This window comes from Episyrphus balteatus, chromosome 1, assembly GCF_945859705.1.
Source record: "Episyrphus balteatus chromosome 1, idEpiBalt1.1, whole genome shotgun sequence".
Classification (NCBI taxonomy): Eukaryota; Metazoa; Arthropoda; class Insecta; order Diptera; family Syrphidae; genus Episyrphus; species Episyrphus balteatus.
Genome location: NC_079134.1, coordinates 39,642,225 through 39,656,930, shown reverse-complemented (window position 1 = coordinate 39,656,930; position 14,706 = coordinate 39,642,225). Strand labels below are relative to the sequence as shown.

Here is a 14,706-nt window from a genome sequence, read left to right as displayed (position 1 = left end):
ACGAATATCTTCTAAACGGTTAAAGCAATCAATTTCATTCCAAGGAATTTTTTGTAGAACGTTTAAGCCCCTACAAGAATATATGTTGCTAATTTGAAAATAATGAAGTTTCAGTGAATTAGAAATTTTTTAAAAATATAAAATGTTTTTATATTTTTTTTTAACTTTGACCTCGAATATCTTTAGAATGGTTAGATTAATGAAAAAAGTTATTAAGACCTTTTTTGTGGAGCAATCAATTTCCAACAAGAATATGTCTTGCGCGTTTGATCATTATAATTTTTCAATTTGTTACAAAATTAAGAACAAAAAACGAATTTCTAAAGATTTTCTCGATTTTTGGACCTCAAATATCTATTCAACGGTTAGATAAACGAAAAAAGTTTATAAGGCCTTTTTTGTAGAGCGTTCAATTTCCTACAAGAATATGAAAAGAAATTTGCTAAAAAGTCAATTAATAAAAAAATTATTTTTTTTTAGTAGAAGCTTGATGTAAAAATGAAAAATTGCAAAGCGGAGGACCTTCCCATTAATATAAAGAGCTCATATTTGGTGTGTATATTCTAGAGGGGTCTAGCAATCGATTTTTCGGAGTACCAAATCAAAAAAAAAAATTTCGATTTTTTTGACCCACCCTAATGTCCATATCAAAATTTTTCACCAAAATCACTTTGAAAATTCACTTTTTTTTAAATCGAAAAAAAAAAAATTCGTGTGTACCCAACAAATAGCCGTTTATTTATTTGTGAGGTGGAGCTTTTCATGGGAAAGGGATGCAACAATCAACAAAATTCGCATTTTCAGCCAGAAATAGACAAGAGTTTCACTCAAGTTCTTTCTGTTATTATTCATATATTTTTAAAACTCTTATAGTTTGATTTCCTTTAAGTATGAACTTTAAGTTCTGGGGGGGGGCACGTGCCCCCGTGCCCCCCCCCCCCCTGGATCCGCCTATGCATCAGAGTGATACAGAGTAAGAGGCCAAGTTTTGATCCATGTCCAACTTCAGCACAAAAAACTTCCTGGAGGAGAGAAATGAAAAAAACTGATTATTGCCAAAAAAAAATAAGCAAGCTTATGGATACAGACTTCTTTCTATTGGCTGTCAAATACTTTCTTGAAACCCGGAAATCACGCGACGGCAACTTGTTTGTTTCTTATTGATATATTAGTATGCTCAGCTCAATAAACATCTATAATGTTAACAACATCTTGTTCATTGGCAGGATTGGTGAAACTGAATGTTGCTTTATCAGTATTGGGCAGAAGAGTCCATTGGATGGATGCTAGGAGACTGGTTCTGCAGAAGTTGTCGGTGTGAAGTTACCCTCAAATTGAGCTGCAACTTCTTCTGATTTTTTCTGCTACATTGTTGCTTCTCCATTGTTGGTGTTTATTAATTCGGGCATTGGTGAATTCTGTCCAATAATTCAACTAATGTTCTTGAAATTAACAAGTCCGGGTTTGGTGACTACAGTTTATTCTGGAATTGTGTGTTCTTGTAAGAAGAATAAAGTTAAGTAGCATTATATTGGTGCACTTAAGTTTACTCCACACTGTTCTGTACTCGGCATTTGATATATTCAGTTCTTGTTGTTTCCTTAACCGTTGTATGGTGCATATAGATTTTGCACGGTGTACTGGAAGATGCTAGGAGACATTCTTAAATGTCTTCCGTTATTTTTGATTGTCCGGTGCACTTCCAATCTTACATATGTACTGCCCCACGTTTTTCGAAGAAAATTATACAAATCAGTTGTGTATTGCTCAAACTTAGAGTGAATTTCCCGAAATGTTCAGCATTGCTTGGGAATCTTATACCAGAGGTTTTGTTGTGGTAAAGTAGTGAAATACAGCACTGCGAAGGCGGCATCTCTCTACTTTCTTCTGGTGTTGGAAGAATTCTTAAGTTTTTGTATGCTTTGTCCAAAAGTTTTTTTTGAAACAAATCATATTTTAATATGTGCTCAGTCATCTTAATCCATTTAAACAATACAAAACAAATGACTACAAATGACTATCTATTCATCTATACAAAACCCTTTTAACCAATCATCATCACTTTCACTCCATCATCAATCATCTAAGAAAAAAAAAGGGGGTAAATGACAGGCGTTGCTCGATGTCATCAATCGGGTGCGCGTTGAAAATTTCCATCAAAGAATCATAACGCTAATCATTGTCAAACCCTTTTACTGAATGCATACAAATTTTTTTCTACCCCCAAATCTATTGGTACACTGATATATATATACCGGGCGGAAAAAAACTCCAACCCCTCTCCAAACCCACACAATATGATGGAAAGAAATGTAACTAAAATTCACCCTTTTTTTCATTTTTTTTTCTAGGGAAAAATGAAGAACATCAAGAACAACAGGCAACATCATTGCTTCAAAAGCTACCACCAATCAATCCTTGGTGTCCATTAATGCTGACACCATTGACATCCACCTCAATGACTTCATTACTCCCATCATCGACAAGGCATCATCATCATCATCATCATCAACAACAACAGCAGCAACAACATCACCATCATAATCATCATCATCATCAACAAAATCATCCTGCTTCATCTAATCACCATCAAATGAGTACGGAAGCCGAATTCCAACTTACACATGAAGCAGATCTCCAGACACAACAAACCATTGACATCCGGCAACAGCTACAGTTACAGCTTCACCACCACCATCAACAACAACAACAACAACAACAAAATCAACACCAAATTTCCAAAACAATGCCAATTCCCTACGCAACGCACATTGTCGGCAATAATCAAATCTCAAACCCACCTCCAACCTCAACTTTGACAGCAGCACCGTTTTCATCGTCTGCAGCAACAACAACAACAAATCTTTCGGCATCCCTTAAGGCGGCGGCAACGACCTTTCTAATTTCTTCTCATCAGCACCATCAACAGCAACAACAACAACAACAGCAGGCGAAATTCCTGTCTAGCGTTAACTATCCCCACCATCCCCATCCTCATTTACAAATTACACCACCGAATTCACCGTTGCCACATCTCCTTCTGAGTGCTCCCCCGCCTCCCCTTCCACCACCGTCGTCATCATCGTCAGCGGGTGGTAAAGCTTTCTACACCACCCGATTACCATCGACAACGGTGCGACAGAACTTGGGTTCCACAATTCCGTCATTTAACGAACTAATGTTCCACCATCAACAGCTACAGCCTGCCACTCAATATTCCAAGGACACGTCCTCATCGTCCTCGTTGGCAATGGTAAACAGCAGTTCCCGCCACACGCCATATTACCACCCACCAATTCCACCCACCGTCACCCCCTCCACCGGCTCTGTACAAAACTTAATGACCTTTGCGACAACAACGTCAGACACCAACGACGCCACCACTGTCGGTGGCGGCGTCCTTGCCGCCACAAGCCTGCCACCCACAATGCTACCTCCAGCCCTATCATCATCATCATCCTCTGGGGCCAACAGTGGTCAGGAACATTTCGGCACGATGGCAATGGCCGACGAAGATGGAGATGATGCTGGTTCAAATGGTGGTGGTGGAAATAGTGGAGGAGGTGGAGGTCCTCCACTCGTTGTCCCTGAACACGAGAAAATTATGTTCGTTTCGCATTTTCATGAGAGAGATCGACTGATTAGGGAGCACCAATTCCAACAGCAAAAACATCGTATGGAAATGAAGGGTAGCGGCACGGGTGGTGGTGGCCGTAAACGAGTTCGAGATCTTCTTAATTCACAAAATGACGAAGTTCATATTAAGATTGAATGCAATGAAGATAATGAAGATGAAGTTGAAGATGCCGAAGCTACTGTTATGATGGTCTCGCCGGACAGTAAACACAGTCGAATTGGTTTTATCGGTGGCGATGATGGTTGTGGAGATATGGCCGCACATGTAGATGAAGCTACTACATATTCCCATGTGAATCATATGAATTTTAGTACTGTTCCGATTAAAGACAGTGGTGGAGGAGGAGCGGAACTGGTTAAAGGTGAGTAATGATATTATTTAAACAAAAGATATAGGTATACGTAAGTTTAATTTCCAATGGTTGATAAATATATATAATTGTTGACCTAGGCAAAATGTTCACTTGAAAGATTGAAGGAAGTTTGGGTAGAGGTTATGTCTTTTCGTTAAACAGACCTCAATTTTTTTTTTCAATCTTCTTAGTTCTACGAGTATTTCGGCCATTCCATTTGCATTTTTAGAACATTTTCACGCTTATTATCCAATTTATCCCGTAGAAGAAGCTATATTTTTTCTTGAAACTTGGTGGGTCTTAAGGGCTCATGATAAAGTTGAAGTTCTAGAAGTTTCAAGAAAAACTGTTTCAAAATATCTAAATTATAGTTGGAAAAAAAAACCACTTTAGTAATATGGAATTCGTTTTCATACAAGTCGAGAATCTAATTCCGAAACAAAAATGAATGCGAAACTTAATCCCAGTTGCTTTTATTTGATTTTAAAATAATACTAATTAATATAGTTAGCAGCAGGCCCTTAGCCGGGAGGCGTTTCTGTTAGGCGAAGGAATTTTTCAACTAATAGGTCTTTATTTCCAAAATAAAAACGAAATGACTTCTGATTTATTTAATTTGCTTTAAAAGAATGAAATAAGAAAATTACAACGGAAATCTTTATTCAATTAACGTATTTAAGAAACAATACTTGTGGCATATTAGATTTCACTTTTAAGGCCACGACCGTATTGATATCCACAATCTTGACAAAAACAGTATTCAATGTATTTGTCTAAACTTATTTTTCCTAAAAAATGTTAACTTTGAAATCATTTATTTCGAAAACAAATGATTTAAAAATAAGAATTAAGTGTACAATTCTTGCTTTTGTTAAAAGTAATCATTCATAACTGTTAGTGTTGCCGTTGTTTTTAAATATTTTTTATTTTAAGTATTTTTTTAGAAAATTGCCAATCCCGTCTAAACGGGGAGAGATTGAACTCCTCTATAAAATAGAACGTTATCAATTCTTGGCACCTAATTTATCGAGTTCCCTAGTAAAAATGGAATTCCGTCGAACCACCGCTGCACCACGTCCGCACGGCTTTTTGACCGTCGCACCACAGCCGCACCAAGTCCACACCATTATCAACAATTTTTATTGCGCCGCACCATGTCCGCACCATAATCAAAAATTTCTAAACCACAGCGCCGCCGCACCACGCCCGCACCAGATTAGATTAGATTAGATTCTTCCTTTATTCATTAGATAAATTACAATTTTTTTTCTATTGGAAATACGGACACGACAATGCTGCCGTCTGCCGGAAATGACATTTCAGTAAAATAAATAAAATTATATAAAGAGAAGATGTATCAAAAAGATTTACAATAAATTTGAAATAATAAATTACATGAATAAATATTATACAAAATATTAGACAAAAGTTTATATTAACATAGATATAAGGAATAAATTTGTATATAATTTTAAATTTTAAGTATTTAATGTTAAATTTAAAATTTTAAAATTTTAAATTTTTTAAATTTTCAATTATTTTAAATTTTTAATATTTTTATTTAAATTTTTTTTTTTTAAATTTTTTAAGTTTTTTTTTTAATTTAAAAAAAAAATTTTTAAATTAAGGAAGAGCGAGAAATGTTTGAGCAATTTTAATGATTTGCAACATAAAAACCAGTAATTTTAATGATTTAAAATATAAAAAAAATAAAAAGAATATCAATTTTAATGATTTGAAACATAAAGACTCAAGTAGCACAAAAGTCTAAAATACACCAAAATATTTGGAGTATTTTTTGTACTTTCGTGATATACATTTTGAATATAAAAAAATATACCATTTTCCGCTGGTTAAAAAACTAAACCGATTTTTGGTATATAAAAGAGCTAGTGGTATAAAAATTAAACTGGTTTTTGGTGAAAAATTATTCGTTTGAAATTGAAAAATACACAATAAATCTATGGATAAAATACACCATTTAAATTATTCTGATTTATAATTTGAACCAAAGTTTATTTTTTTATCTTAAATAGTTTGATGAATTAAAATTTACACTATTTCTTATAAAATAAATAAATTATTCTCCATCACAATATTGCCATGAGAAACTAATGATTAAATATGAATTTGAGTGCCTAATTTAAGAACGAAACACATTTTGTCTACTGATTTTAGATACTACCCCGTCTAAAAATCGAGCGCCTCAAAAATTTCAAAGAATTAATGATTTTTTTTTTTTTCGATTTTAAAAATCAGTTTTTCAAAAATAATAATTTTTTGTTGTTTTTACATTTTTTTAGAAGCGTTCTCTTATTATTATAAAAACGAATCCAAAAAAACTAAGAATGCGGGATAATAAGGTCGATATAGTACTATTATAGTAAAATAATTAATCGCTGTCTTCATTATTTAAATGGCGGCCATGGAAAAATATGGCGTGTCATACTTAGGCAGTCTGGTGAATTTTATGTCCACAGGGTGTACTTCCTACACCAAAGAGAGTGTACAAAATATACCGTTTCGGTTGATTTGAGAATCGAATAATTTTATGCACCATTAATGGTGTATTATAAAAACAATTGAATATCGGCGTATTCATCTTTTTTGATAAATAGCTATACCATTTTATTCAAATTTCTCAATTTTACACCAAAATTAATGAATTTACACCAATTTATACACCAATGTGCTACTTGAGGATTTGATTAAAAGCAAAACGCCCGCACCATTTCATTTTGAAAAAATTAAAAAATATGTAAAAATTCGCTGCACCACCGCCGCACCACATCCTCACCATGATCAAAAATTCTTTTCTCGTACTATACAATTGTTTAAGTCGTCTTCAAAGTGTCATTCAAAATAAAATGGTGCGGACATTGTGCGGCGGTGGTGCTGCGAAATTTTCCGCCAAACGTACCTAAGGAAAAATAAGAGTCACTTAATTGTTTTGTTTTTTTTGGGATCTTTTAAGAAATTGGAAGAGGTATGAACGTAACCGAAACTCTTGAAATAAGCCCCCTGAAATTTCTATAAAATATCACAAAGAGTGTCTATGAAATAATTTATAGAATTTTCACTGATATTCTCTAAAGAGCTAAAATTTATATCTGAAAATTTTTGTGATGTACCCCCGAATGTTCATCTTACTTGATTGTCCATAAAAATTTTGAAAATTTTTAAAACTCGAGAATTAAGGGGAATGTTTTTATCCTTCTTGTTTTCTGAAATAAGTTCTTTATTTATTCTGTATGGCGAGTACCAAGGCAGAGGCCCAACTTGGCCTTAGAACAAAATGCTAGTTTTTTTTAATAAGCCCGAATAGGGTTTATACCTAAAAACAAAAGAAAAATCAATAAATAAGATGGGGTACCGTTGATATTGGTCTAAAAACAGGTGATGCTAGTTTTTTTTCTTAAGTACCATAATATACATATGTACCTACTCGTATCTATCAAGCTTGCATTTCCTTATAGTCTGCCTGATTTGATTAATTTAACTTGACTAAACATTCACAGATATCTCAAAAACAGCCCTCTGTGGAGATTCCTTCTTAGGTAATACCTTCTATTCCGTAATGTAGACAAAATTACTTTGGACAAGTCAGAGGGTGAAAAGTGGCACATTGGTCAATTTCAATTCAAAGTCTGTCATTTGACTATTCTATCTCATACCTACAATGGTTTTGAATTAAGACAAACAAAACAAGAAGAGATAGAAGATTCAGAATAAAAAAAAAGAAAAAACTAAATGTCAGTGACATATGCAAGCAAAAACGGAAGGATATCCACTTTCTTTTGACAATAGCAGGCTTTTTGGAGACTCCCTTTTCATTGTCAGTACACCCATCTTTCAAAAAATAAAAATACAAGAAGAAGATATATGTAGATGTACAAACAAATAGTAATCAGTAAGTGCACACAATTTATTTGTTAGTGTGTGTGTTTGTGTAAGAAAATACGAAGAGAAAACAAAAATTTCTGTCCTCCAAAGGACGACAAATTTATCTCCAAAGTAATCATAGACTCTGGCACTACTTGTCCTGAATGTTTGATTGAATTTGTTAGAATAAAATTCTTGGACTTTTCTTTTCTTTTTTTTTGTGATGTTCTCTGTGTTGGCTGCTGTGTTTGTTTTCGTACGAAGAAAATGGCAATGGCAGTGATTGAGGGTAACTCCTGGATACTAATATGAACTGATTTTATCGAAGTTCAATAAACTTCAACTTTTTGGGGGTTGATTAATTATTTTGATTTGAAATTGTCAAGGAGTGGTCAGTGATCCTGATTATGTAAAAGTTAGTTATTCAAATTAATGGAATGATGCGGCCATTAAAATGAGATCCCAAAAAAGTCCTGATTTTTTTAAAGGAAACAAGTTATACCACGCCTTTAATCAAATGCAAAACCACCAACCCTAATTTGAATACGTATCATCCGCACCATTTTTCAATTTTAAAATTAAGTTTTCAAAATGGTCTCACCCAACATCAACCCTCAAAAGTTAATGCGCTTTAAATTCTTACATCATGTTTGAAAGGGGTTTCTTTACCAAAGAATCCCAGTCCGAAAAAAGAGAAATTCAAAACCACTTCATCGGATGAGTTCATGTTAAAAGGATTTATTCTTTTCTCCTTGTAAAGTGATTTTATTGGATTTTAGATTTTTTAACCTTCCTTTTCTGTTTTATTTTTTTATTGTAAAAAACCACCCCCAAAAATTAAGACCAACAAACTGATTCACCACCCTCTTTGTAAGAAAAAAGAAGACGGATGAAGAAATAGGGTAACTTCGGGCATTATGGCGCACCGGGCATTATGGCGCACCTCTCAACTACCATACTTCCAATATTCGCATTTAAATAAAACCAATGCAGAAACTTTGGCCTTCGTTGATTACTAGCCTTGTGACGATCGCAGGTCAGTGCTATTATTTGTGTGCCAAACAAAAAAGAAAACAAAAAAAATATACCGGTTCTGGGTTCCGATATAATATTGCTTTGTTTTTGTTTGTTTGTATCTCGGTAAGTATACAGTGCACGTGTTTGTTGTAAAGAGTGAAACGCAGAGTACAGTTTTGGTTTGGTTATATCACTTGTTATATTTTAACTGAAGTAAGAATTGTGTTTAGTTTTTGGAGTTTTGTGAATATGTGTATATTTTGCAATATGGCGCAGATGTAATAAGGGCATTATGGCGCTATATTATACCCGACTGCGCCATAATGCCTTTATGTAAAACTAATTTTAAAAGTAACTCTGCATTTTTTTAAATTTGAAAATAACCTCAATTTAACGTTAATTTTATGAAACTTATTTACAATTATATTTCAGAAATGCTGAATATACGTAAAAAAAGTAAAGGGTTCCGAAGTAAATGGGGTTCGCCATATTGCCCGTACATAGGGCAATATGGTTTTTTTTGGACTATTTTTAATTTAATTTATTTTTTGTTAAAAAGCTTGAATTTTTATTCATAAATAATTTATTTATGTAACGTTTTTATGAAATTTAATTAAAAAAAATGATTGAAGTAAAAATTGTAGTCCGCAGTAAAGTTATTTGAGTTTGTGCTTAGGTATGCCATAATGCCCTAATTTACCCTATTCCGAATTTTTAAAGCGCCATAATCCGCTGTTATGGTGTTCGTGTCACTTGAGTATCACGCACCAGTTCAACAAGGTCAGAACCATAAGGATGTTTATGACGGTTCAGAGATGGTTGGTGTATTGTGGGGTGAATTTGCACGGCAGGAGACTAAATTTCAAGGAGTTTTTTTATGTTGGGGACTATACGAAAGTGTTTTAAATTTACACAATGTAATGGAGTTATGCTTATGTGAACTTTTCATCAATGGAATTTACAGTTTTAAAAAAATAATGTTCGCACTCACGGAGGAGGGTTAACCGTGAATAATTTGGAATTTAGACAATCTTGTTGTGGTATTTTTTGTTCTAGAATCTCTGTGGGGATTCTCAATGGTGAATAGTTCATGTCCTTAGGGCACATGAGTTTGGCGAATTATGTGGAAAATTTGAAATTTATTTAGGGCTTTTATTTTAGACTTTTGAGGAGGAAAGATAGCTTGGAAAGATATGAAATTTTGCAATTATTTTGTCAAATTAGAAACAAAGTATTAATATTTGTTTGTTTATCAAAATGTGAGTGTTCAGATGTCGTTGCCCAAAAAGTTCTGAAAAAGCCATTGAAGTCAATTACAAACAAACAACTAATAAAGAATAAATGAAAGTTTATCAGTTCCTGCACCCTCTGAATGCGGAATACATAAGCTTTCAAATGCTTAAAAACATAATTTTCTGTGTTTTTTTGGGTATTTTGAGTTCTTTTTTTTTCTAAAAGAGAAGAAGAGACCCAGAAAGTCAATGGAAGAATGGTCTCTTTGATATATGAATGTCACAGAGTTTCAAGAACTCTCAAATTTTCGAAATTGATTCGATTCCGAATGTTCTCCGATGTTTTGAACTCAAATCCGGATTTAGAATCTGTCTATTAGCTCGCGATTTCGAAATCTTCCCGTTATAAAATCTCCATAATCGATTTTTTGCTATGTACCTACTTTTTAGGCATTTCCCCAGCTGACAGTAGTTTTGTTTTGTTGTTTAGAGTGTTTTTAACTCGACCCCAAAATCAGAATTTGTCTGTCGGCGCGCAATTTTGAAATATTCCCTTTATAAAATCTCAATAACCGATTTTCGCTACGGTTTAAGCACCTGTATCACCCAAAATAGAGCTACAAGAAAAAAACTGAGGACGGATTTAAATCAGCGCTGTTTAGTAAAAACAGTTAATAAACGTCATAAAAAATAAAAAAGGTGCAATTTTGTTTACCAGTGATATTATTTCTTATTCTGGTATTCCAACAAATCAATGATCGTAAAAATCAGCCCAGCTAGTATATAATGTATTTAAAAACAATTTTTTTTTTATTTTTAATAAGAAAAAACCGAAAAAATTCTCCCTAAATCCTTTGCTCACCATCCTATAACTACAAACTTAATGTACTTACTCTTGAGAAAAATTGAAACAAAATCCAGTTACTTAGAGAAAAAAAGGCAGATGTTATATATCTGGCGCTAAAAAAGTTTTTCCATGGATTAATTTCAAAATCCTTCGATTTTTTTCAATTCTATTAAAAAAAAACACAAATAAATAATTCCATTTGACAAGCGCTTCTTTCAAACAAAATATTAAATCGACATATCCAATCCAAAATCAACCCTACAGCCCTACATTTGAATATTGATAAAGATCTACCCTTACTATGTATATACGAACAACGCCATCATCCAAACATCCCATCAATAATTCAATTTTTTTTTAGAAAATTAATATAAGTTTCTACAAAAAAAAAAAATTATAAAAAAAAATCTGACAAAAAATCCGTTTTTTACCCCTAAAATGTTGACACCAAACAAACGGAGTTACAATGCCCAAATCCCCTTGGCATAAATCCTTTGCATTTCATCCCTCATTAACAAGGTATTTAAAATGTTTCTTCTTTTTCTTGTTTTTTTTTTGGTATTTTTTACCTAAAAAAAAAACGACCCAAAAGGAACTCAATCATCTTAGGCTTTATAAAAAAAAATTGCAAATACAAAAAATTCGAAGGAAATCGTGAGAAAATTCGTTAAAATCTTAAGAAAAAATATGTTTAAAAAAAAAAAACAGATTATGAAGAAAAAAATCAATTGAGGGTATCTTTTGCGATGTAAGGATTCGAAAATATATTGCGTAACGATTCTTTTATTCTGCATTAGTTTTTTTTTTTTTTGACAGGACAAACATTTTTTTTATGCGCAGTTTTTAGTCCAAATTTTCAATAAAATATCAGAAAAAAGGATGTTGAGAGTGAGGAAAAATCAGTTTTTTTTTAGGAAAAAAGTATTGGAAAATATACATTAAAGGTATAATTTGTTTTTGGGATTTTAAGGGTTGGCCATGACCCTGAGTACAATATGATCGTAGAAGGTGCATATTTTTTTTTTACCCTTGATTTTATATTTTTTGATGAATGTTATTTTCTTTTTGTTTTTTTGTTTTCACATTGGAAACGGGATTCGTTTGATTTGCTATTATTTTTAAGGATTTTTTAACGGAAAATATCCGTTATTATTTAGGTACCTATAACCTACTGTTACTTTCATGTATCCTTTATCAAACATTCTATTGTACTTTTAGCAACGGTAAACATTTCCTGTCGGTGTATGTATGTGACTTGATGTAATTATAAACCAAAAGTTTATTGTGCCAATATTTCAGAAAAAAAAAAATTAAAAAAAGAAACAAAATGCAAAATACAAAATCTTCTTCTCCATTTAAATAAAACTATACTTTTCTAAAGGATTATTGTATGCTGATTCCGAATCCGAAGTCAGAATTGATCTAGCACTTCACGTTTTTTAGATATTCCCGTTAGAAAATCTCAAAAACCCATTTTTTTGCTGTTTTCGAAGAAATATTTTGGCATAATGTAATATTTTTCAATTAAAATTGTTACTGTTTATAAAAGAAGTTATTTTTTTCTTTCAAATTCAGTTTCAATCTTCTCAATATCTCTTTTCTTCTCCGAGATATCTTAATTTAAGTAAGTCTAGTAGGTTTGGCATATCTTATCATAAAAAAAAACTGATCTCTAAAAATTAATATAGGTATCTTTCTCCCTAGGACAAAAATATACTTTTCTAATGGATAATGTGTTGATTTTGAATCCGAACTCAAAAAATTTCGGTCAGCTCTGGTTTGTGAGATATAGCAGTTTTTATTGAGATTATTTAAGAAAAAACTTGATTTTGTGATACTTTAATGGGAATATCTGAAAATCCTCACGTGATAGAATTTTTTTGACTTCGGATTCTAACTCAGCACATCAAAAACTATAAGAAAAGTATACTTTTGTTTCTAGGAGAAACAAATCTGAAGCTTTACAGGGCAGTTTATCACATTTTCATTAATAAAAAGACTGTTGGAATTAGCTTATGATAATTTAATTTTACTGTATTATCTTAAAAGTGTTTTCACATTGCAGCCCCAAATTCAAGAATTTCATAGGTTTTTTCTCATGATCTAAGTCATATTTTACAATAATTCTTCCTAATACACTACCATTTAAGAAAAATTGAGATTTTGCGTCTCGTTGGCCCAATGCAACCTTACTATCTGTTGAATTCGCAATCTAATTGGGCTACAAAAAATATCCAATATGTGTTAGATGCAATTTTATTAAGAGTGAATATTGTAAGCCAATATTTATTTTATCTTTAAAACTGGTATAACTGGCAATTTAGCAAACAAAAATTTTTTTTCTCCTTTTCATTTAACCGATGGAATTTTTTAATTTGTGGCTGCAATGTGAGAAAACTTAAGATACTTAATACAGTAAAATTAATTTATTAAATTAATAGTTTTTTTTTTGTTTTGCATTTTAGTACCAATAACTTCCTAATAACTTAGGCTAGGCGCACACATGCGATTTCAGTCGCGCGATTATTTAGTCGCAAAAATGGAACACACGGATTTCAATGCCGGTAAACACACATGCTTCTAAAAAATAGCCGCGATTTAAAAATTGAAAATTGTCCCATTTTTTTGGCGACGCGATTGTCGCAAATTAAAATGGAACAAATGGACCAGTATAGTTGTGCATACACTTGCGACTAAACCGAAAACGACTAAAAAGTAGCAGTCGCAAAGAGGCCAAATCATGCGCACACATGCGATTTTCAACCACTCGATTTTTTAGACGCAAAAAATGAAACACATTATTTTAAATGAGAGCACACAGACTTGCGATTTTAAAATCGCAAAGTTTAAAAAAATGGATCCGGTTCTATTTTTCGCGATTTTTTTTTTTTTTGCTGTACATAAGGATATATTATACAGAATATTATTCACCTGCCCGCACGTGCGACACTTGGAACAATTATTTTAAGTACAATAATGGATATTACTAGAAAGTGTTGTATAGTGGCTCTTTTTTTTTTATAAACGATGGGAAATTTAAAAGGACAATTCCATAAAATTCATAAAAATTTAAGAGAAGGCCCTCAGAAATTTACCCAGTACTATAGAATGAGTATATAATGCTTTGGTGAAATAATGGTACTCGTGGGGCCTAAAATAAGATACAAACATACACATTGCAGAGAATTTATTTCTATTTCTAATCTGGTAAACAATAAGCTGTCAAACCCTTACCAAATTTTGAGACATTTATTACTTTACCACTTTTACCAGAGCTAACACCGTTTCATGAATTCACCTTATCATAAAATCCGATCGTAGATACCATTTGTATGAAATTTTCCATTACGAACGGATTTCGTGATTGTTTTCTTTGCGGTCATTTGACCATTAGATTTGAACAGTGAGTATCTCCTAGCTCTTTTGATCTTGAGATGATGCATTTTTTTTTGTCGAAAAACGGTCAACTTTTTTTCGACCAAACATAATGTTTTTTCTTGCAATAAAAAATAGTCGCGCGATTTTTTAGTCGCAAGTGTGTGCACGGTAATTTTATGTTGCGACTGCGATTTTTCAGTAGCAACGACTGAAAATCGCATGTGTGCGCCACGTGCGCCTAGCCAATAAGATAAAAACTATTACCATTTTGAAATTCCCTTTACATGCGCATATTTTTAAAAAATTTGGCCACATACTTTACCATAGATTTTTTATACATTAAGGATTAAGTGCTTAAAAT

At 32.6% G+C, this 14,706-nt stretch overlaps 1 protein-coding gene across 1 annotated transcript in view; it reads left to right on the top strand.

Annotated features, from left to right (window-relative positions):
• The window catches only part of LOC129921240 (uncharacterized), a 75,287-nt gene that overhangs the window by 38,963 nt on the left and 21,618 nt on the right, over positions 1-14,706 (top strand). Inside the window, exon 2 of the mRNA XM_056002971.1 lies at positions 2,352-3,998. Coding sequence (XP_055858946.1) covers positions 2,352-3,998 — 1,647 coding nt within the window. The remainder of the gene's footprint in view (positions 1-2,351; positions 3,999-14,706) is intronic.